The 22,725-nt window shown below is 35.8% G+C and overlaps 4 protein-coding genes across 5 annotated transcripts; 1 reads left to right on the top strand and 3 right to left on the bottom strand.

Moving 5' to 3' along the window:
* Window positions 1-2,388: 2,388 nt before the first annotated feature.
* Window positions 2,389-4,920, bottom strand: LOC133876564 (protein transport protein Sec61 subunit gamma). Of its 2 annotated transcripts, none has more exons than XM_062314871.1 (3): window positions 4,707-4,920; window positions 4,463-4,584; window positions 2,389-2,574 (listed from the first exon to the last, which is right to left on the bottom strand). In XM_062314871.1, exons 1-2 carry the CDS (start codon window positions 4,798-4,800, stop codon window positions 4,469-4,471), a joined length of 210 nt encoding a protein of 69 aa, XP_062170855.1. In that variant the 5' UTR covers window positions 4,801-4,920; the 3' UTR covers window positions 2,389-2,574; window positions 4,463-4,468. The 2 variants fall into 2 exon arrangements, with proteins under 2 accessions (XP_062170855.1, XP_062170854.1); XM_062314870.1 differs by having other exon boundaries at window positions 2,389-2,579; window positions 4,469-4,584.
* A 1,809-nt stretch (window positions 4,921-6,729) lies between these two features.
* Window positions 6,730-10,204, top strand: LOC133875072 (xyloglucan endotransglucosylase/hydrolase protein 2-like). The gene is made up of 6 exons (XM_062313070.1): window positions 6,730-7,202; window positions 7,285-7,530; window positions 8,354-8,457; window positions 9,161-9,261; window positions 9,402-9,592; window positions 9,817-10,204. Exons 1-6 carry the CDS (start codon window positions 6,730-6,732, stop codon window positions 10,202-10,204), a joined length of 1,503 nt encoding a protein of 500 aa, XP_062169054.1.
* A 218-nt stretch (window positions 10,205-10,422) lies between these two features.
* LOC133875737 (nuclear transcription factor Y subunit C-1) lies at window positions 10,423-13,897 on the bottom strand. The gene is made up of 2 exons (XM_062313958.1): window positions 13,065-13,897; window positions 10,423-10,669 (listed from the first exon to the last, which is right to left on the bottom strand). Exons 1-2 carry the CDS (start codon window positions 13,739-13,741, stop codon window positions 10,666-10,668), a joined length of 681 nt encoding a protein of 226 aa, XP_062169942.1. The 5' UTR covers window positions 13,742-13,897; the 3' UTR covers window positions 10,423-10,665.
* Window positions 13,898-17,372: 3,475 nt separating this feature from the next.
* Window positions 17,373-21,721, bottom strand: LOC133876461 (uncharacterized). The gene is made up of 2 exons (XM_062314738.1): window positions 21,564-21,721; window positions 17,373-20,623 (listed from the first exon to the last, which is right to left on the bottom strand). The coding sequence occupies exon 2, from the start codon at window positions 20,434-20,436 to the stop codon at window positions 17,923-17,925; it is 2,514 nt and encodes an 837-aa protein (XP_062170722.1). The 5' UTR covers window positions 20,437-20,623; window positions 21,564-21,721; the 3' UTR covers window positions 17,373-17,922.
* Between the last annotated feature and the right edge of the window lie 1,004 nt (window positions 21,722-22,725).

The following is a 22,725-nucleotide window of genomic DNA, read 5'->3' as shown; positions in this document are numbered from 1 at the left end:
TTTTTAAAAAAATTAATCCATTAAACTAGTATTTGTTTTTAGAGCTAGAATCGTATAAGCGAGCAGTTATTAACTGTAACTAACCGCTATTCGTGTAATTATATTTAGAGGTATAATTCTGGACCGGTTATATCCGGCTAGAAAATCGATTTTGGGTAACTAGAAAACCGAAAAACTAATTTGGTACCCGGTTATTTATAATTGGGCAACCGAGTACTCGGAGCCGGAGCCGGAGCCGGGTATTAATTTTTTAAACACCCGATTATAATCAATTAACCAGCTCCGGGTGCATTAAATGATGAATAACCTCAATTTATTTTTTTATTTTTTGGATGAAGAACCTCAGTTTAATTTTATGATGGCCTCTGTCTTCGATGATGCTAAAGAATCATTGCTTCAAGATATGAAAGATCGTTCTCATCTCAATGAAAAGAATGCCCTCTAGAGAAGAAGAATAAATGGAGTGGAATCTCCTTTGCCTTTTGAATCTATATCTGTGAAACAGCAATTTAGCATCAAGCATGTGGTCTTTTTGTTGGCTGCCTACCTAGGTGGGGGCACCCTTTGTTTCTTCCTCATTAGAAATCATATCAAGGGTCAAAAAACAAATAGGATTCTTGATTCCATTTACTTCTGTGTTGTTACAATGACTACATAGGATATGGGGACCTTGTTCCAGATAGCATACCGGCAAAACTACTTGCATGCGTTTATGTATTCACAGGCATGGCTCTTGTGGGGTATTTCTCAGTCAGGCAGCGGATTACATGGTAGAAAAGCAGGAAATCCTTGTAGTTAGAGACATTTCCATGAGTGGAAAAGTCAGCCTAGATGAAATTCTTAAGGAGGTCGAAACCAACAAAGTTAAATACAAATTCATTATGGTGGGGGTTCTTCTAGTGCTTATTGTTGTAGGAACTGTCTTCTTGTTTTTAGTTGAAAAATTGAACTTTCTGGACGCATTTTATTGTGTTTTATCAACCATCGACCTAAAATAGGCCCAAATTTTATTTTATTTTTTTTAAAAAAAATTTCACTACCCAGTCCAGATAACCGGTTTCACTTAGGTAACCCCTGTTAACCGGTTTCACTTAGGTAACCCCGGCTAACCGATGTAACCAGTTACGAAGGTGGTTATTGAAATTCAATAATTAGAGACCTCGAAGCTGGTTCCCGGTTATTGACTAATAACCAGGAACCGGCTCCAGGTTTACACCCCTAATCACATTGCGGTTAGCAAAAATCACTAACAACATATTAATGCATGTTCTAAGCATCTGCATCCGTAAGTACGCATGTTTCGATAAGCATGTATACATGTAATTTATGCATTTAAAAATCACATGCTCTAAAGATCAATTTAATAGATTAAATTTTTTTAAAAAGAAAAAAAAAATTGTCTCGAACTCGGTTTAAGAAAAAACTTTATCCTTTATTATAACAAAAAAAATTAGGAATAAATGCAAAATCGGTCTATATGGTTGGAATTTTGACAAATAGCTCCATAGGGTTAAAAAAATGATTAAACATTACATAGGGTAAGCAAAAAAAAACAGATAGGTCGTATTATAAAAGTTGACAAGAATCCGTTAATTTGTCACATTAGCACCAATCATATTATGACACATGCCACCTACAATAAAAATAAATAAAAAGCCCAATATTATAGAAGATAACCAAAATAATAATAATAAAAAAAAAAAAAAATGTTGCCACATCACTCATCTCAGAAAAGAATCTCATGGGAAGAGAAATTCAAGAATTTGATCGAATCTGTCCGCTCAAAATCTTATATTTTGTCATACCGGTTAGTAGCGTAGAGAATTGCAGCACTGCACCACACGCGGGAAGAGAAATGCAAATACCTAATGTGCTGTTTGGTTGCCTGGAAAGCGCTGGAAATAGAGAGGAAAAATTGAAAAAAATATTAACAGATTCTGCCAACTTTTTTATAAGTAAAATTTTTTTTTTGGCTTACTCCAGAAAATATTTAATCACTTTTTAAGCCCTAAAAAGCTATTTGTCAAAAAAAAAAAAAAAATACCAATTTTGCATTTATCACAAGACTTTAAAAGCCCAAAACGCAAGCAATTCAATCTGACCAGGCAAAGCAAGGCTAAGATTTAGTCAAATTCAGCTCATAACAGAGTTAAAGAAAACATGTCCGACAAAAAGACCAATAAACTTCGAGCCAGGTCAATAAGGATTAGCAAACGAAAAGGTCAAATTCAAACAGAGCTCGGCAAAGCCCTAGCTCAAGCCCAAAAGGCTCATTGAGTTGACCAAGCTCAATTCTGCCCGGGCTCAAGTGACGCCAAGACAATCTAACTTAGGGGAGAATAATCAGGCTTTGGTTTTATACTTTTATTTGTTCTTATGCTCAATGAATTTTTAAAGGGGGCAACCAATGTACTACGAAATTGAAAGAATAAAACAAAGAGTTCAAACATCGTTGTTTACTGGCATACATATCAAAAAAGAGCATCCTGGAAACTACATGCAAAGCAATCCTCTTAAAACATTAACTCGCACTTGCCCCGTTTGCCTTCCGCCTCTAGCAACTTAACGTTTCACGTTACCTGTATTTATATATGAACACAAAGTCAGGCCTCGTATTCATTTTTGACAAAGAAGAAACAAAAACAAAATTTAAGACACTCCCAAAAATCCAGCAAATCTATGCTCTACATCATCAAGTAGCAAGACAAGACTAAAATCCATAAACTATAATTACAAACACAGAAAGCATCTAATCAACAGCCTGTCAACAAATTACTTTTGAACATCAATATGAGCAACAATATTGACTCGCATGAGCATTATATCAGAGACATTCTCAAAAATTTGAGTGAGCACAGAGCTATCTGAATGTAGCTTATAGAAAATATAACACTACATTCTCGAACAATGTCTCAAAAGCGATCAAGCAATAACTTTTATTAGCAGCAATATAGATTGCTGATACTGATGGTTATCAGCAAGTACATTACATGATTAAAGAATATACATCAAGCTCCACATTGTGAAATCAACAATAGAGACGAAACGGTATTTAGAAAGCAGAAAGCTAATTTATATAATATCATTTATCATCATCTTCTTGTGACTAATTAATTAATTATCCAAATAAGAAACCAACGAAAAAGTTTAGGTTAAAGTATATACTATTTTTGTTATTCTCTAAGTTGGCCTTGATATTTAGATTCTAAGTTAACACTGGTGATACATGGAAATGGTAGTGCACGAGCAGAAACCAATATTTTGCAATTAACCTGATGTGTTCTTTTATATATTTATTATAACCAGTTGTACATTAAGTTGCACCACAACATGTTGAGTTTTCCACCTATACCAAGACGCACTGCCAATGCATACCAAAACCGAAAATATTTGATTCTGAGACTAAAAGCTACCAAAAGACTATCCCAAAGAGATACAAAGATCATAGTGGACACCAATTCAAATGAATGGAGAACAAAAAAATATACCAAAGAGTCCGACAACATTTACTTTTACTGCAGAATGTCACAATGGGAGTTCAACGTAAATTATGGCTCCATCATATAGAACAGGGCAATAAAAGAGTCCGTACGCTGATTTTTTACTTTCTTGTTCGTTTCGGTCCTCTAATTAGGGGCTCCTTTGTATACTTCTTGTGTACTAGGGTTGCCCCCCTCTGCGCTTTTTAATGAATTCTTACTTATAAAAAAAAAAAAATCATATAGAACAGGGCAATAAAAGAAAGCCAAAACTACCACCACAATTGGTAGCATGGACTCAATTCCACAACTTCTTTTTTTTGATAAGTACATCTCAATTCCACAACTTCTCAAAATGCTTTTGTCTCAAACCATCACTATTATATTTAAATCTGACCAACATTTTCTATACGGCCATTCATGTCAAGTCATATATCAATTTATATGTGATGAAACACAATGACTGAAAATGTTGAGTGGATAAACACCTGAGAAACTCTAATTGAGTCTCGATATAACATGTTCATACACCACTTTTACCCAGAAGCTTAAGCCTATTGGTTTTGTCCATTTATGTTAAATCAACCGCTCTTTGTGATTACTACCTGATATGTCCAATAGATGATTCTAAAGACTGACCTGAATCATCCAAATAATTAATTAATTTGATCAAAGAATTTCATGCAGCTGGTCAGCTACTACTGATCGGTCCGTAGACATCTTATTGGGCAATTGCAATAAAGTTGGCAACGAGAGGAACAGTTAATTCAAATAAATGTAATCCTCTTATTAACAAAGCAAATCGAAGTTAGTTGATCCATTTCATAATCCGACAAGATTGTCTAATATAATTAAAGAAAAACAGAAAAATCAAGTGCATGTCGATTTGACAAACATCAATACAAAATCAAACCTTTAAAATATATATATATATATATATATATATATATATATATATATATATATAGAGATCGATTCCGAAGAATTACCTAAGAAGACCCAACGATGATGTTGTTGATCGGAATGAAGATCAGCTTCACGAAGAAGCCGACGAATCCCATCACCACGAAACCGATCGCCGTACGGAACGCCACCTTCGTGAATTCTACACCACCAAAAAGTTAAACCCTAATTTCACAACCCGATCCACCACACAGATCCGAAAAAATCACAAATACGTATATGCATGCATGTATATATGTATGTATGGATGGATGGATGCGATACCTTTGCTATCGGGCTTGTGGCAGCGCTTGACGAGGCGGACGCTGTCCTTGGCAAACTCTCTGAGGGGATCGACGACTGAGTCTACGGCGTCCATTTCTCTGAGGCTTGTTAAGAGAGAAAACCCTAGATCTGAAATTGAAAACTGAGGCTCTAGAGAGAGGGAGAGACTTTGAAGGAGAAGACCTGTTGGGACACGTTTAGGAACTGGGCTGACTTGTGTAGTTGTATTGGTCAAAAATAGAAGGAACCCTTTTGACGATTCTACCCTTTAAGAACTGGTGCTTGGATAATAATGTCCCTTTCACTCAAAACGACACCGTAGGATAAACCGTCCATTTCACCTTGCGATTTCGTAAGTTAAAAATACATTTTTAAACTAAATTGCGAAAGTTATCTTTGAGAGTGGATTTTTAAAAAATGACAGTTGAATTTATGTTTTTAAAATAACAAGTAAGGGGATGCATTTTAAAAAATGCATGATTTTAAAGATTTGAATTTACTAAACACTTAACTGTTTTTTAAAAAATTGCGTTTTTAAATCGCTATTTTTTAAATCTCATGTCTTAAAACCGCAAAACCAAATAGTATCTATAAATTTTATTAAAACCTTAAGAAGATGCAAATTGTTCACCGCATATAATGTCTCATATAAAATTAGGAGCTTCTTCAATCCAAACATGTTCTAAAGATTGATGCACTGTTGCTTTGCAAGACTATTATGAGTTGCGAAGTTTGTTTTGCTTATGATATTGTTGGAGAAATAATCAGCTCCAAAGACACGTGGGCCTAAGGTAGTATCGGGGGCCGAGCCCATCGGGTTGGCCCGGCCAGATCAGACCTAAGTACAAGACCAGTCGTTATCTCCAAAAAGACGGATATTCAAAATATATCAAGATAGACTTCTGTACCAACAGTATATGGGATAAGGTACCTAATAGAATGACATTAGCTAAAGAGAGTGTCATATCCAGTTTGGACTCTATTACCCAATTTGAATTCTATGAAGATAAGACTCAAGACTATGTGATCTAGGACTCAGACTCCTAATTAGAAAGATAAGATTCAAGACTATGTGATCTAGGACTCAGACTCCTAATTAGATTATGTTTCAAGCACTCTAGCAGTTTTATAACTGTGAACTGTGAGCCTATAAATAAGACTACTACGCCAGGTATTAAAAACAGATTCTCTGAACTCTTGAGATGACTGATATTCTCCAGAAAATAAGTTTGAACTGACTTAGGCATCGGAGTGGGGGTCCGGTCGGCACCCCCGACGAGCCGTTTGTTATTTTGCAGATTACGAGGAGAACGAACATCGAGGAAGACAACGAATCACAAGGCAACACGTCACCGTACCGGAAACTGTACCAACAGATATGACCAACAAACCATCCTTGAAAAGAGTTTTTAGCACAACTTTGATATCTTCAATCAGTTGCCCATTTGACACCAGTTTACTCAACGCAATCTCCAAAGCACGTTGCTAATGTTTCAGCCACTGTCGCCCGTCGGGTCCGTTATACGGGGTATTGAAGAGCAACTGGACGCCATTACGCAACCTTCATGGTTTCGAATTATCACTCCAATGCCCATCGATCATCATCTTATCTATTATATACATCACCGCATCTTAGTTTACCTTTGCAATCCCCAAGGGAGGAGCTAGCTTTCCATAACTGATCTCGAGCAGCCTGAGATTAATCATTTTATTATTAATATAAGAGTGAACACATTAATATTTACATATATTCCTGTGTTTGGACATGAATCCTCTTTAATTTAAGTGAAATTGAAAAGATTCATTTCATAGTGTAGATTAAATTTCATAAATCTAATGGTGTGTATACTGTTACATCAGAGAAAAAATGAATTGCACCCAACCTCTTGGTCGATATGTAAATCAAATTGAAGTAAGCGATCCACCAAGTAACATACAAATTGATCAAGTTTCTATTTAATCCCCACCTCAAACTCTCCGTTCTCTCTCCTGGCCTCCTGAATAAGCCCTTCCTTATACCGCCATGGGAGGGAAGCTCAAGCTTCCCTTCCCTCCTTTTTGCATCCTTTTTTCTTCTATCCCTCTTCCTTTTTCTTTTATTTTTGCCTCTATTGAGGTAATTATCCTGCTAGAGTTTCTTCTAGCTTCCTCTTCGGAGGTCTATCTACTTCTGGGTTTCCAACTCATAAAGATATATTTCCTGCTTTCTTCCTGCGAATTATGGCCATCTGCTCTCCTCTCTGTGCTGTTAGCCGGAGTTGTCAAGGTTTGTAGATCTACTTTTTTGAAGTTAGATCTGCTCTCCTTTGCCAGTTTTTGCTCAACAAGCACGTTCCAGCCGAGCTCCCCGGTGTCTTCCGCCTCCGCCATCGTCACTGGTGTCTCCATCTGCCGCCTGCTCACTGGCGCGTGGCTTGCACGTGCCAGCGAGTGGATCTCTCTCACTGGCGCGTGTGGCTCATGCCCTGCCGCTACCTGTGTTCCTCCTCCACCTCGGCAATTTCCATTGTTTTGCAGTGTTTTTTTTCTGTATTTTTGTGTCTGTTTTGTTGTTATTATTTTCTGTTTTGGGCTTTAGACTCTCAGTTCTTGTTACGTTAGATCTAGTTGTTGAGTCTTTTGCTGTTGGGTTTCCTGCTGTAACTGTTCTACTCCAGCATCTGGTAGTCTTTGTGAAACAACAACCATCTTCTGGTGGCTGTTGTTTTTACTGGTTGGGGCTCTTTGAGCCCTTTTACCATTTGAAACCGCTTCGTGCGGCCCCTGGAGAGGCCCGGCTCATTTGTGATTCTTCTGGAGTCATAGATGATAACCATTGTCTACTGTTACTTTGTGCTTATGATTTGCTGTTATGTCTGTTGTGGTTAAGTTGGTGTGGGGAGCTAAACCCTCTTTTTATTTTTAGGATCAACCACTTCTTTTTCCTTTCGGATCAGAAGTGGTAAAGATCCTCCTATGTAACCTTTTCCTTAATCAATTAAAAAAAAAAAAAAAAAAAAAAACCTCTTGGTCGATGCTATCTCCAACACTCGTATAAGGGTGGTCATACTACCTACATTTCAAAAATTCGGTTGAAATGACCAACCACCTCGAAGAGGTTGGAATATTTTTATTTTTTTAGTTGATGTGGCAGTAAAATGTTTTTGTAGTATTAACGTGATAGTGCGATATAAGGGAGTTGTAAGACTTTAATTCATAAAATAAGAGAAATAAAAGCAAGGAAGTTGTAATCATGTGCATTTATTATTGAAATTACGCATGATCAGTATTTAATGTTGTTAGATTATATCACATGATAAATATGTTGACACGTTGTTTAAAAAATTCAAATAATATGATATCATTTACACTAATAAATTGTATCCGCTCCAAAAATGGAGAGAAATCTTTTAGGATCCTTTTAGCTAATTTCATCTTAATATTTATTTAACAAAAACATTCAATTACTCATCACGTAGGCGTGCCCTTGTGGTGTGCATGCATGTTCCTCGTAGATCCTTATAAATAAGTATTCTTCTTCACATATATTCTTCGTCGATTTCGACAGCCCAACACAATTTTTGTAACAACATGAACTTCCCAAAAGATTTTTGTCTTCCGAGTCTCTTTGCGTTTCTCATTTTTTCATCCACACGTGCTAATACTAGCTTTAATAACGATTACCATGTCACTTGGGGACGTGATCACGTCTTACTACTAAACCCAGAAACTCAAGAAACTGAAATTCAGCTTTCTCTAGACCAAATTTCAGGTTGTGTTTCCCATTTTATAATTTTCTTCCATTTTCTTTTTCAATGCATAAATCCATGGTTCAAGACAGAATCAAAAAATTTTATCGGGAGGTTAAAGAATGAGAGACCAAATTTTAACTGGAGCAAAGCCTAATTTTTTAGGCCTATATATAAATATTTTAAGGGAAAATTTAAAACCCGATAGGGTCAACCCCTCACGTCCCTAGTTCCGTCCCTAGACACATCAGTGATCAGTCCATTTCCACCATGGCCCTTGCTTTGTAATTTTTTTCTTAAAATCTTTATATATGTATACAAAAATACATATTTTTGGGCCTCAAAATTATGTTTAGCCCCTCATTCCTGCTCTAACTACCAAATGAAAATTTTAGTTCCATATAAGGCTATAATTTTTTACATGACCTACAAACCCAATATAAAATTAGTGAATTAAAATTAACCTATATAATCTTATATCCATGTATTGATACGACCCAAACCTAACACGGGTTGACAATTTTTATACGATCTGCGAACGCGATATGAACCCAACACTAAATTAGCGAGTTATGTTTGACTTATATAATCTTATATACGTGCATTGACATTATCCGAATCTGATACGCAAAAACAATTGCTACCCCTAATTTCGTCCCTCCACGTGGATGTGTTTGTGTGCTTAGGAGTGGATGCAATCTAATGATTTTCTTGTGCATCTTTTAGGGGCTGGATTTGAGTCCAAGGTGCATTATGGATCGGGCTTCTTTCATACGATGATAAAATTACCGGATAAGAACTCCATTGGAGTTGTTACAGCTTTCTATGTAAGGTTTTATATATTGCTTCTCGTCGATTATCTTCTATTACTAGCTTTTCCTCGCCAGAGGCCATTATTTTGCTATTGCTGCTTCCTTCCATGAATGAAAAACGAGGATGGAAACTAATAACATGGTGCTTATTGCAGCTGTTTTCACATTTACCACATCATGATGAGCTCGACTATGAGTTCTTGGGTAATAATGGACCACCTTATACATTACAGACCAATGTGTTTGCCAATGGCCAAGGAGGTCGTGAACAACGGATTCAACTTTGGTTTGATCCCACAAAAGACTTCCATTCTTACAAAATTCTTTGGAATCAACATCAAATAGTGTGTGTACATTCTCTCTCTCTCTCTCTCTCTCTCTCTCTCTCTTCCTTTAAGCTGGACTAGCACGAAATATAGCTGATTAAAGTTGAAGGGTCTGACTTGGTTAATTAAATGGGTCATGTTAAGATTAACTTATATAGTCTTATACACATGCCTCAGTAACATCCGAACCCAATATGCGAACACGAATTGCCACCCCATAATTAAAATGTAATGGTTTTTTCAGGTTTTATGTGGATGACATCCCTATCAGAGTGTTTAAGAACAACACAAAAATTGGAGTAAGTTACCTATCACAGCCAATGCAGGTAGAAGGAAGCCTATGGAATGGAGAGGGTTGGGCATCTAATGGGAGGAAAATTGATTGGAGTCAAGCGCCCTTTAAAGCCGACTTTCAGAGATTCAACGTTGATGGCTGCGTTCTACAAACACTCGACACTATGCAATGTTATTCTTCAAACTTCTGGTGGAACAGTGAGAAATATCAGACTCTAGACGTTAATGAGCAAAGAGAATATGAAAATGTAAGGAACAAGTACATGAATTATGATTATTGTTCTGATAGGCCAAGGTACCCTCAAACACCACCGGAATGCCAAAGTAACCAATATTAGATAGGACAAAAAATTAGCTACAAAGCTTAAAAAAATGAAGTTTCTTTTTAAAAAGTTCTATCTAACTTTAAAAATTTTATTACACAACGCAATCCCAACAAACAGGCTCTTAAGAGGGTGTTTCAAAATTATTGAGGAAGTGAATCAAATATTAAAACAGTTAGCAAAGATCTACTCAAGGCATGAAGTATGAATATATTATGAGACAACCACATGCATTCAAATCAGCAACATGAGGATCCTAGATTTCAAGACTGCACAGTAAATATCAATAATTCATAGCAGCAGTTGTTTAACTGCACCGGATCAAGTTAAAGTTTTAACAAGTTCTGAAGGCGTCTCATAAAAAAATAAGAGCTGGCAAGTGCTCTTTTAATTCAGAAGCAATCAACCAAGTGCATCAGCTAAGCTCGACATGTTTCCATTGCGCCACGCAGCAAATCATCTTCGAATAAGTTACTTTAACTGCCAAAACAATAAGAAAGAAAATTTGGTATCAGAACCTATTTTTTTATTTTTTTTTTATCTTGAATAATTAATCATGCTCCAACTTAGGCAAACCACATATTCTTTTCACTTTGGCAACAAGTTAGTCGACTTAAACAGGAATTCAAGTGTCTAACATCTAAAGTTCAATTCGTAAGTCTAAACAAGACTGGGAAAAAAAATGTGCAAGAATTAGAAAAGATAATAATCAGGTTCTTTCAAATGCCATTAAGAAAGTAAAACCATTCACAAAAATAAGACCTAGTCAGCAATGTGAATTTCTTATAAAATGAAGTATTAGGAAAGGTAGCAAAACATGCTTCTGTCAGAAAGGGAAAGGAAGACCAGCAAAGCATTTTAAATTCAGCATAAAGTCCCAAAACAACAATATTCATATGAAATTAACTGCACAATTTTTGGGGTGCTGAACTTGTATGATAATGGAAAAGAGTGACTACAGTCATTTTTTTGAAAAAATGCAAAGGAACAGATTTCTATTAATTAATGAACACCACCAACATCAGCAATGAAACACAAGAACAACATATGAGACTTTTCCTCCTCACATTGAGAGAAATCTCACTCAGTTAACCACCCAACTAAACAAGCCTTAACTTTTCTCCATTTCTAGATGGAAAACTATAAGTTAAAAAATGCCTGATTAACACATTAGATACCACTACAAATACTCATTCTTTCACCCCCAATGTAAGGCTTACATATGCCACAAGGAGAGAGGAGGACATTCTCCCTTTTTCTTTGAACCTAACAGTTTTTTTTTTTCTTTTTTTTCTTTTTCAATAACAAATTATTAATAGAAGTGTTTTAGCCTAAAAGCTATCCACCATAACAAGAAACAGATGTTCATTCTTTTAATAGAAATTGTTTCTTACTGAAGACATCAAGAACTACAAGTTGTTTACTTTCTAAACTATAACTATCCCAGCATTTTTTCTTAAAATACATAGTCAAATTTTAAAGGGGATGCAACCCAAGTACACAGCGACTAGACAATATCTGCCTCACAAGATTTCATTGTAAATTGATAAAGACTTTGTGTATTTCCATTTCTTACCAAAAATAATTTGTCTCACTTATGTCAAAGGTATTTTATTATAATTATGCTTTGCTATGATGTGATAAAATAATTAAACATTAATGGAAGCCACTCTAATGTAGTCAAATTTGAACCAAGAAATATTTTTACGAGAGAGCAAAAGAAATATTTCAAAGTGATTCTTAAAAAAAATAAGTTAATTTTTAGTAAGAAACTTTAAGCAATCCAGCAACTTTTTTCCTAATCCCATTATGCTGAGTTATATAAAAAGGTTTATAAAAATCGGAGATCCACTGCTAAATAAGAAACTTCTAGCAATCTCTATTCTACTACTCCAGCTATGACTATGAGACCCAAAACATCAATTAGAAGAACAAGATCTCTAGAACCATGAATAAGTCTAATTGGCTTTCCAAATTCTACTGCAAGATGATCTTGATACGTACAATCTTGAGTCACATACTTATGCACCCCACCCCTATGGAAAAAAGGTTGTGAAAAGTTCTCTCTCTGTCTCTCTCTCTTTGATGAAGGTTGCATAAGATCATATAAGTCAAGCTCATTTCTCAAACTAAGAATTCTATCAGATAAAAGCTTACAAACAGTCTCTACTAGGCTTATGGTCATAAGGCAACCAAGGCCTACATCTGTAAATTCTAGAACTATAAATTTTTCTGTCCATTACTTCCAATCTTCTATCTTTTAGAAATGAAACCAAGTATTCAAGCATTAATTCTTTCATGCGTTAAGAGTCGGCAACAAACCATCACAAGACAACTTTACTACAAAGTGAACGTGTGCCAAAGTCAACATCAAATACATCAACAAAATCTTCTTCTTAAGGCCCTGTCATGTAACAAAATCTCAAGCAAAACTCACCAACAAGAAATAACACTAGTAAGCAAGAACAAGAGAAAAGGACGCTTCAATCCCCACGATCTAAACAAAGCCAAAAACCAAATCTTCTTCGTATAAAAAGAAAAGTGAAAAGGAAAGCATATCCCAAAAGAAGAAAAAGGAAATTGTGACCTAAAAAGCCATAAGTTATGTCGCAAAATCACAACACCATTACAAACCTAGAAACAAAATAGCTGTTCAGTGGCCAACATACGGCTACATATGTGGGAGGGCCAGGGAGGCCAACGTTCGGAATAGTAGCCCACCATCAACAACCAACAGCAAGCACCATTTTACTAAGAACAGGCAATCAAAATATGAAAAAACACCCAAAAACGAAGACACACTAATCACTCAAATCATAACTAAAAACGCACAAACATAATATTTAAGAAAGAGAGCAAAACGAACCCAGCTTACCTCTGGCCATCAAGATTGCCCTGCCCAGCGCTCCCTCCGCTCCCATACGACCCGTCGTCGGCGGCGTGGCCCTGCCACACCGACTGCCACGCGTTCGACGGCGGCTGGACGTACACCCCAGAGGGGTCCACCGCCGTTGCAGGCCGGCCGATCATCATCCCGCCGTGAGGCCCACCCGTTGGCTGGCCCATCGGCGGGTAGTAGTAGGGGACCCCACTGGCGGTGGCCCCCACGATGCCTCCGAGCCCGGCGGCCTCGTCCTTGATCTCGTCCCTGGGCACGATGTCCACCAAGAAATCAAAAATATCGGTCCTCGTGATCGCCGCTGCGATGTCGTTTTTCTGGAGGGTGCGGCGCTTGTTTTCCTCGGCGTGGAGCCAGGAGCGAATGGTGAGCTCGAGGATGAAGAGCTCGCAGGCCTTGGCGAAGAGGATGGGCGCCTCGGCGGAGATCATGCGCACGTCCTCGTCCGCCTTCATGATCTTCTTGATGCGCGCGAGGGGGAGCTGGTGGTTCTTGAAGTCGTTAACCTGCTCGATCTCCTGGCGCTGGTAGGTCCAGAACATCTGGAGCTGTTGCTGTTGCTGCTGGAGGAGGTGGTGGAATGGAGCTGGAGGAGGAGGGGTGGGCTGGGGAGGGTACGAGGCGGACTGGGTGGCCTGGTTGTTGTTCTCCATTGATTGGTTGGGGGGTTTGTGGGTGTGATCGAAAGGTACTCGATGATGGGTCTGTGAGAAATGGTGCCAAATGGGAGCTCTGAGGTGAGTCTGTGTGCGTGTGGTTTTTTGGGGATGATGGGTGGGTAGGATTTGAGGGATTTGTGGGGTGTGAGGGGAATGTGGGGTGGGGATTTTGAGATGGGATAAGGCACAGCTTATTTTATCGTGACTCCTAGTTTGACCTTTTTTTCTTTTTTCTTTTTTTTTTTTTAAAAAAAAAATCTTATATGTTTTATTATAGAACAATTTTTTAATCATTAATATTTCTTAAGTTTTATTTCTGTTTTCTTCTTCTTCTTCTTTTTTGAAACAAATTAAAACCAATTCCTTTGCAATTCATGAATTAGATTACAAATACATTAACCAGTTTGTTTGATAACAGTTTTGAAAATATTTTTTATTTTTTAAATTAAAAATCTATTTTTTCAAAACTATTAATAAATATTTTTTTAAAAAAAATCAAGACACAAAACACTTTTCAATTGTAATCTCCAAAAAAATATATATATATATTTTTACATTTATATCACATCAAAAAATTATTTTAAACCAAAATAAAAAAACACATTTCAAAACTAAGACACTTTCAGATTGGCTAACAATCTTGAAATCTTAAGCATTATCTTTAAATTAATAATTCAAATTTATCACTAAGTAAGATGTAATAAATAAAAATTTTAAAATGTTTAAATATAGTAAATATTAAGAAAGAAAATTTTAAATTATTTAATCCAAACATTTTTTTTTAAAAAAAAAAAATCACGTCTTAAAAAAATTTAGAGCATCCTAATCTCCATCTCATTATCCTGACAAACAATGGCAAATTTAATGAATTTAAAACCTTTTATGAGCAATATCTTTGTTCAAGATGTTCTTTTTCAACAAAAAGAATAATTGTGATTATTTTTTTTCTTTCACATTTTGTTTTATTTGCGTTCAATAGGAAAATGATACTTTTTACACCTAGTTAAAAGTTGATGTTACGTATTTTAAGTAACTTTTCATGTCAATCATTTAAAAAAATAAAAAAAGAAACACGCAAGGTCAATCACCAGGGACAGAGCTACATGGTAGCTTAAAGGTTAAAATTTTACCTCATAATTATTTTTTTTTTCATTTTACTCCCCAATTTTTATTTTTATTTTTTGTCACTTTTATCATCCAAATTTTAAATACTAGCTCCGAACTGGTGGATCAATATAATAAGATCAATATTGAGAGGAACATTGGCCTTTGTTTAATATTAATTATGTCACATCACTGAATATAGTCTCCTTTCTATAGAAATACTTGTTCCCAAAAGAGAGCCTTGACAATGACAAAGTAAAAAACGATTGGCCAGTGTTTACAAAGGGAAATGTTCATTTGAAGAGATCATATGACTACCATAACCATACCATGTGTGATATTGAAAGAATTACCTTTAAAGAATCTTGATACTTCTAATGCGGAAGTCTTTTGATAAGAGACCCATGTTTAGAATAGTCTATCAATATTTTCACTCCTTAGTCATCAAAATTATACAACAATGGAAAAAAGAAAAGAAAAGGAAAAGAACAAGAATAGGAATAACTTTTCTGTTAACTATCTTTTTCAGACAAACCTAAAGTATCTAACATCGTATCTAACATCATGTCAAAGACAAAATGCCGACCCTTTTTCAATGGAAAATGTTAGTTTTACTACGTGTGCACATGTTGTGTTGTGCACTTCTGAAATGCAGCAATCAAATTCCTTTTCAAATTTTTTTCTCTTGACTTTGGCCCATTATAAGTGTCTCGTTTAAAAATGCGTTAAAAAAAAATAATTATGATTTGAAATATAGTAGAGGAAGTGGTCCGTTTTAAAAAATGAACAACTTTAGAAGGTGAAATCATGTTTTCGATTTTAAAAACACACGATTTTTACATGTTTTTATCAAACACATAATTGCATTTTTAAAAATTGTGTTTTCCAAATACCAATTTTTGAGTGAAAGGGTGGGCCTGCCTTATAAACATGTCCATGTATTGGTTCCAACCAAAGCCACTTTTTACATGTAATGCCAGGGCAATTGATGGCATAAAGCACGGACCACCTCATGTATAATTTATCACATTAAATTATGCTTATAGTTGAAAAAAAAAAAAAAAAAAAAGAAGAAGAAGAAGAAGAAAGATAAGATAGTTGAAACTTGAAAGCATATTTCCTTGTAAACTATGTTCCTCATCTTCTTTTGGTCATCATGTTCTTCTTACAGCATCATTCTAGTGTATGTTCCATAATTTGCACAAGTCAGATTCTAAGATGCCTCTAGATCCAAATTTCGTTGATATTTTATCCACTTTAAAACTGCACTTTGTTATAGAAAATATACTAAAATAAATTATATGAGAAAGTAGACCCCCAAAAAAAAAAAAAGGTGATTCTTTAGAATAGAGGCCACAAGGGTTCTCAATGTGTCCATTAGCTTGAAATGTTTGAGTAAAGAATAAAAATGTCTACTCACGTTCAGATACTCGGCTCAAATAGATAAGACCATAAAAGTAATATTATATACCAAATTAATATCTCACAAATATCTCATTATACTGACGTGATAGGGTATAGCAATTTTTGGATCGGCCATTGTTAATATATATATATATATATATATATATAATGGCTATTAGATTTTGTCACGTTAGCATAATAAAATTAAAAGTGTGGTATAAACTCTCCCTTGTAACCATTCCCTCATTTAAATAGAAAAAGTACAAGAAATAAATAAATAATAATAATAATAATAACAATTAGGTGAGTTCTAAAAAAGAATTCACTTGAACTTTTACATTCCCCCCACAGAAGGGCAGTTACGTTTGTATGGCGTTTACCTCACTTCTGCCGGACAAGGATCATCTTCATTTCAAATGGAAAGGATTCTCTCCATTTAGTTAAATAGGGAAGGTATAGTTGTCTTTTCACATTTTTACAAAAAGTGAAAAAACAGCTATACTTTCATTTTTTTTCACTAAACGGAGAGGATTCTCTCTATTTAATCTTCTCCATTTCAAATGGAGAGGATCCAAATTCACTTCTGCCACCAGGCAAAAGAAAAGATGTTCAATTGTAGATGGAAGTAAAAAGGAAGAAAACCACAAATTACATGAAATCCCCATGTTTCATGAGCCATTGTTCAAAGGTAAGATTCCAATTTTAATTCCTAACGAGGAATGCTACATTATGCACTCATTTATAACCCAAATTTCTCACTAGTTGATATAGTGTGTTTTAAATGACTTTCCATGTCAGACACTTGAAAAAAAAAATATGTTACGTCAATTAATGTAAAATATATATGATAAATAGATATAAAGAGTAGCATTAGTCATTCTGATGAGTTTTCTGTAGCAAACAAACCAGGTGTGCAGTAGATTCTCGAATAATAATTACAATTATCATAATAATAACAAAAAAATCAAAAGAATATGATAAAAAGCACAGTTCTAGCACGGCAGCATCAATCGAACTGCATAATTCAAACAAGAAACAAAATTCAAAGGTACTAACAAAAATTGAAAAAAGGGAAGTGACCGGTTTGAGTAAACAAGAACTAAAGAAGAAAAACTGGTGGTGAAACTTCATTCACATTAATGACAAAAAAAAAACATTGCAAGGTATTGTGAGGTGTATCAAAAAAATATGCAGCTCATGGTACACAAATTCCAGCAGCTGCAAACAATTAGTCCTTTTGGAGGTATTAAAATTGAAAAGTAAAAAACAGCTCTTGCAGCAAATAACAAGCTAGCCTTTCGGATAATGAATTATCACCTCCCAGGAATCATCTAAGTCAGGTATACTGCCCTTCCAAGTTCCAAGCAGCCTTCATATTCTGAATTAATCTTGAGGGAATCCTAAAACTTCCAACAAAACTGTAGTTCCACCAATATACAGCAAATAAATATCAAAGCCGCTGAATCTGCCTCAGTATAATGACTGATCGTAATTAATTGCCAAATGAGTAGAGGAAAAGAAAACTTCAAACCAAACACCAACTTGGGTTGGAATGGTGAGCCTTAAGTTTTTTAATTTGCAAACTCATTTCTGCCATTTTCTTGGCCATTAGTATAACTTCAAAATAGAATCTGTACTATATAGGTCAGTGCCCATGGCTTTGACATTCACTTGGCACTTTCCATCATTTTCCCTTCCCTCAACCGTCTCCGGTTATATACTAATACCTTTCCTTCCATCATCTCCTTTCCCTTAATCTTCATTTCTGCCACAAATTTTCTTTCAATATCCCCTACCAGACCCTTTTCCTTGCTTGTTTTGCCATTCTCCACCCTCTCTTCTTCCTTGGGTTTTTCCATGCCCCCTAATGGATCTTCTCCCCTAGCATTTTCAGCATTATCCAGCATTTCTTCCTTCTGAGCATCTGTCACTGCATGAAGAAGTTCCAAAGGCGTAGCTGCAGGATCAAGCTCCCAGCAATCTTTAGGGGCATTTTGACCCTCTTGACCTGTAAGCAAGTAAGAAGGGACCTGGTGTGAGAACCGAAACATCTCTGCTCTCGGAATCGTCCTGATTTTACCAGGGTCCAAATTATGGCGGAACACTCCCCTGAATCCAGCAACTTTAACAAATGGAACAACAGGCACACCTCGCTCCTCATTGTAATCTTCAAGCACTTCCACCATGTCATATTTGTGTATCACTTCGTCTGGGGTAAGCTCATTCCAATCAGGGGACCAGTTCCTATATAGAGCCCAAACATCTCCCTTTACAGGATATATTTGAATGGCACCTCTTATGCCCTTTGTCCACTTGACCTTATGTGAGAAAGAATTAAGAGAGCGATTGATTTCATGCTTGCCAATCCGGAAATCCCCACTAGTCTTGTAAAAGCCAGAACCAATCCAATTCAGAGGAGCCAATTCATCATTGCTTTTGGAATTAAGCCAGCTAATCCGCATTTTAAATGGTTTCCTAGATATCACGCTATGAATCATAGCATAATAACGGGGCATTCCATCATCATCATCATAAGCAGCCCAAACCTGGTTATCACCAAATGATTTTTCTGTACGATCCTTGTCAAAGTCATGAAAATCTGGATCCGGTACACTCATTGACATTGGATCAGCACTGTCTGTATCAAAATTAACACTAGAATTGGCAGGGGAAGACTTTTTGGTGTTAACTGTGGTATTGGTTTGCACGAACTCTCTACATTTATTAGCTTTTAACCCATTTACAGCAGGTTTCCTCTCTCCTGTACCCTTCTCTCCAACCTCCTCTTGTGAAGTCTTTAACTTGTGCGAAGGCTTTGATACAGAAGCCGAGCTCCACTCATTGAGCTTCTTGCAGATCTCTTTCTTAGCCTTCTCCATCAACATTTTTCGCATTTGCAGTTGAGAAAGGTCCCTAGTAACAATAGGTCTATGGCTTCCTGCAGCCTTCATCCTCCCTGTTTCAAAACTACCCTTCTGAGATCCAGATGCACTCTCCAGATGAACTCCTTTTTCCACTGCCATTTGATTTGCCATCTCTCTTCCTTTATTATCCATCCTATATTCATCCATGCGCCGCTTTTTCTTAGGCCTGTCTCCTTTCTGAACAGAACTAGAACCTACATTAAAAGACCCAAAACCAGCCCCTGTTTTCTTAGTAGTGTGATTTTTCCCCTGATAAGCCTCCTCTCTCATGGCAGCTGCTGCTGCATCATCACACCCTCTCTTCAATTGTTCAGATGTTGTCTGAAAAACACCAGTGGCTTGGGCAGCAGAGGAAGCTGACAGTGGCACACTAGCAACACCACCTGATTTAGAGAATGCACCCGGTTTAAAGGTTCTCTTTGATGAGACAGAAGCAGAAAATCCTGCCGGTCCTGCATTTGTAGCAGAAGTTGGTATATTTCCTGAAGCAAATTGGTTCTTGACCATTGTTTGTGGACAAGAATTATGACGCTGCATGTAAGAATTCCTTGAAGGGGAAGAACCGCTGCCATTAAAAGGTATAGGTGGTGGCGATTCATAAGCCTTAAAGGGCTTATGGCAGTTGGGGCAAACAAGATTGTAGTTGAGATAAGTTCTAAGGTACTCAAAATGCATCTTGCAAGAGTTGCACACAGTCCAAAATGTTGGTTTTAAAGGCTCAGGAGCACGAGCATGATTGGGATTAGTAGCCCCCATCTGATTCTTTGCATTGAAATTATTACTGTTGGAGAGATTAGTAAAACCATTCTGACTAGCTGGCGCTGAAGATTTCCTGTCTGGAACTTTTTCACATATATCCCTTAAATTCCGCTTCTGGTCATACACAATTCTCTTGGCTTTGTCAGACAAAAAACTCCAGGCTTGAGATAGTATTTTAAAGGCCCCATCTGCACCAACAGATTTGTTTTTATCTGGATGAAGAATAAGAGCCAGTTTCCTGTAATGCTTCCGGATCGTGTCATCATCAGCAAAAGGTTCCACTCCAAGGACCCCGTACCAATCAAGTTCTCCATTTATTCTTTTCTCAGCACAAATGTACACATCAAGAGTTTGAAGAAATTGAGGAAGACCATCAAGCCCATGATATAAGCTTTGGGCCTTCAAAGCATATCTTTTTGCCCCATAAATGTCCATCTCCATAAACTTCTTCTCCGCAATTTCTTTAGACCTGACAGCCTCATCTTTATTGCATTCCATTCTCACTGTGTTTTTTTTCACTCTCTGTTTCTAACCACGTATTAATTTTTTCTTTAGTTTTTTCTATATGATGATAGGCCAGCGCTATATGCATTAAGAACTTAACTGCCAAGTTATGTATCTAGATCCCCATTTTCCCAACATGAATCATTAAGGAGCTCCCTTCATTTGTCCAAGCTCTAATAAACTACAAGAATGAATCCAAAATAAGGAACCTACGTCAGCAAAAAAGGAAAAAAAAAATGCGAAGTTCACGCCGAATCATAAGGATATGATTAGATATAAGACAACAATTACAAACAATAAACACTAATTAATTCCGCTTCTGATCCATCAATTCCAAATATATTAACACCTCTTAAACCAAAAGCATTAAATGATCAAATGCAATACCCGCGGAAGAATTTAAGAAATTCAACAAATCTACAAAACTTTCAAAATAAGAAAAACAGTTTGTCAACAATACAAACTCGTGAGAAAAATACAATAGTAGTGCCATCTGCATTGCTCATTCATATCCAATACAGAAATCACCAAAAACAAAAAAACAGCACTGGCGTTTTTCATTTTTCCCAAGGTCAAACCAAGAGTTCGTTATAGAAACAATATCTATTGGTCTGTTTGGTTAATAAGAACTCATTGGTAATAAAAAGAAAAATCAAAATCTTTCAAGAGGAAGCAGTTGAATAGCTTTCCTAAGAATTTTAAGTTTTCCCTCACTGTTCCTTAATTCACTGAAAACAAACAGCATAATTCTCTTTCAGCTAAAATCTCAGTTATTGCAAACTTCAGGTGAATAAACAATTCATAACAAAAAAAAAAAAAAATCCATAATCCAAAATTTTGAAACCAGAAAAAGAACAAATGCCCACTTCTCCGTTTGACTTTCATTCTTGTCAAAACTAACAAAACCCAACAATCCAACAGATACTGAAATCTTTACAGCTTCTAACAATAGCAAAAGATTTCACAATCAAAGTGCCGAATTTTAGTTGCTTTAACTTAAACCCTAGAACGTCTCTATCACCAGTAACACAATCTAAAAAGAAGCAATGGGAAAAATTTATATTCCGTAGACGGCACAATGAAATATTACATATTGATAGATTTTGAAACAAGGAAATTACCCATTCGGAGATTTGAATCGCAAAGATGCCAATGATGAATTTCCTTCAAAGTTTTGATTTTGCGCTCTTTAATATACGACCCAGATCAAATATAAAACAAACTCAGGCCTTTTTTGTGAAAATCTTCCAAAACGTGAAAAATACAGGCAAAAAGAATGAGATAAAATAAAATTCGAATGTACATGGGTTTTCCTTGTATTACTACTCTTTTTTCTTTTTCTTTTTCTTTCTTTTTTCTTTTTCCGGCACTTGGTAAAACCCTAACTATAGTTAATTTTTAACTCTGGTTAATATGATAGTAACATTGACAATTTCCTAAATATGGTGAAATTAGGAGTGGAGAATTTAAAGGAAACTGTATTTGTTATTTTTTTTTTCTTATTTATTTCTCAAATTTTGATTTACTAAGAATTGGATTATTGCATGCATGGTTTTCTAATTTTTTTTTTTTATATAAGTATGGTTTTCTAATTTTTGAGTTGTTGTAGAAATTAGTTGGTTGGACAGAGAATGTGTACAAATAATCAAATTTACGTGTTGAATTTTGTATTTTGAAAATAGTTTTTGTAGAATAGTTGCTAATGTGTTTTATGTATAGTTATTATAAAAAAATAATAATAAAAAAAATCTATGTTTTGAATTTTTGGTCAAATTTACAAGAGTTTCAATGCTATTAAAAAAATAAAAATATTATTTCTATAACTTTGATATATTTTAATTACTTGTATGCCATGTAAATACTTAGGATATGTTTAGTAGAAATAATTTTATTCTCCAACCATAATGATAGTTACCTTATTACATTTGTGGACAGAGTTGATATGCATGTATTTGTATTATTTCCATCTAAATATGATTATGAGAATTTGTTTTAACAATGAAAATCCAGCTCATCTTAATGCTTAAGTGGAACCACACATGAGAGGCATGGGCACTTCCCCAGGGGTTAGGTTAAGAGTTTTAAATATGCACTAATATATAATTGAACTGGGATTTCTTGAAATTTTTTATTCAAATTTTAGGAAATTTAGACATAAAACAAGAGAGGGGTGCAAGTTTCAAGTGTCCGAACAAGTGAGCCATGCAATCTATGTAGCCTGAAGACCTATTTGGACAGCTCGAGACCCTCTCTCTCTCTCCTTCCGGAAAGAATTTCAAGTGG

Source organism: Alnus glutinosa, chromosome 8, assembly GCF_958979055.1.
Source record: "Alnus glutinosa chromosome 8, dhAlnGlut1.1, whole genome shotgun sequence".
NCBI lineage: Eukaryota > Viridiplantae > Streptophyta > Magnoliopsida > Fagales > Betulaceae > Alnus > Alnus glutinosa.
The sequence above is the reverse complement of the archived record's forward strand: the minus strand, read 5'-3'. Positions and strand labels throughout refer to the sequence as shown.

Bases quoted from the DNA above. Each gene is read 5' to 3' on its own strand.
- LOC133876564 (XM_062314871.1), bottom strand. From the start codon at position 4,800: ATGGACGCCGTAGACTCAGTCGTCGATCCCCTCAGAGAGTTTGCCAAG. The intron at 4,585-4,706 runs GTATCGCATCCA...TTGGTGGTGTAG, and splicing joins CCACAAGCCCGATAGCAAAG to AATTCACGAAGGTGGCGTTC.
- LOC133875072 (XM_062313070.1), top strand. From the start codon at position 6,730: ATGGGAGGGAAGCTCAAGCTTCCCTTCCCTCCTTTTTGCATCCTTTTT. The intron at 7,203-7,284 runs GCAATTTCCATT...TTTGGGCTTTAG, and splicing joins TGTGTTCCTCCTCCACCTCG to ACTCTCAGTTCTTGTTACGT. The intron at 9,262-9,401 runs GTAAGGTTTTAT...TGCTTATTGCAG, and splicing joins GAGTTGTTACAGCTTTCTAT to CTGTTTTCACATTTACCACA.
- LOC133875737 (XM_062313958.1), bottom strand. From the start codon at position 13,741: ATGGAGAACAACAACCAGGCCACCCAGTCCGCCTCGTACCCTCCCCAG.
- LOC133876461 (XM_062314738.1), bottom strand. From the start codon at position 20,436: ATGGAATGCAATAAAGATGAGGCTGTCAGGTCTAAAGAAATTGCGGAG.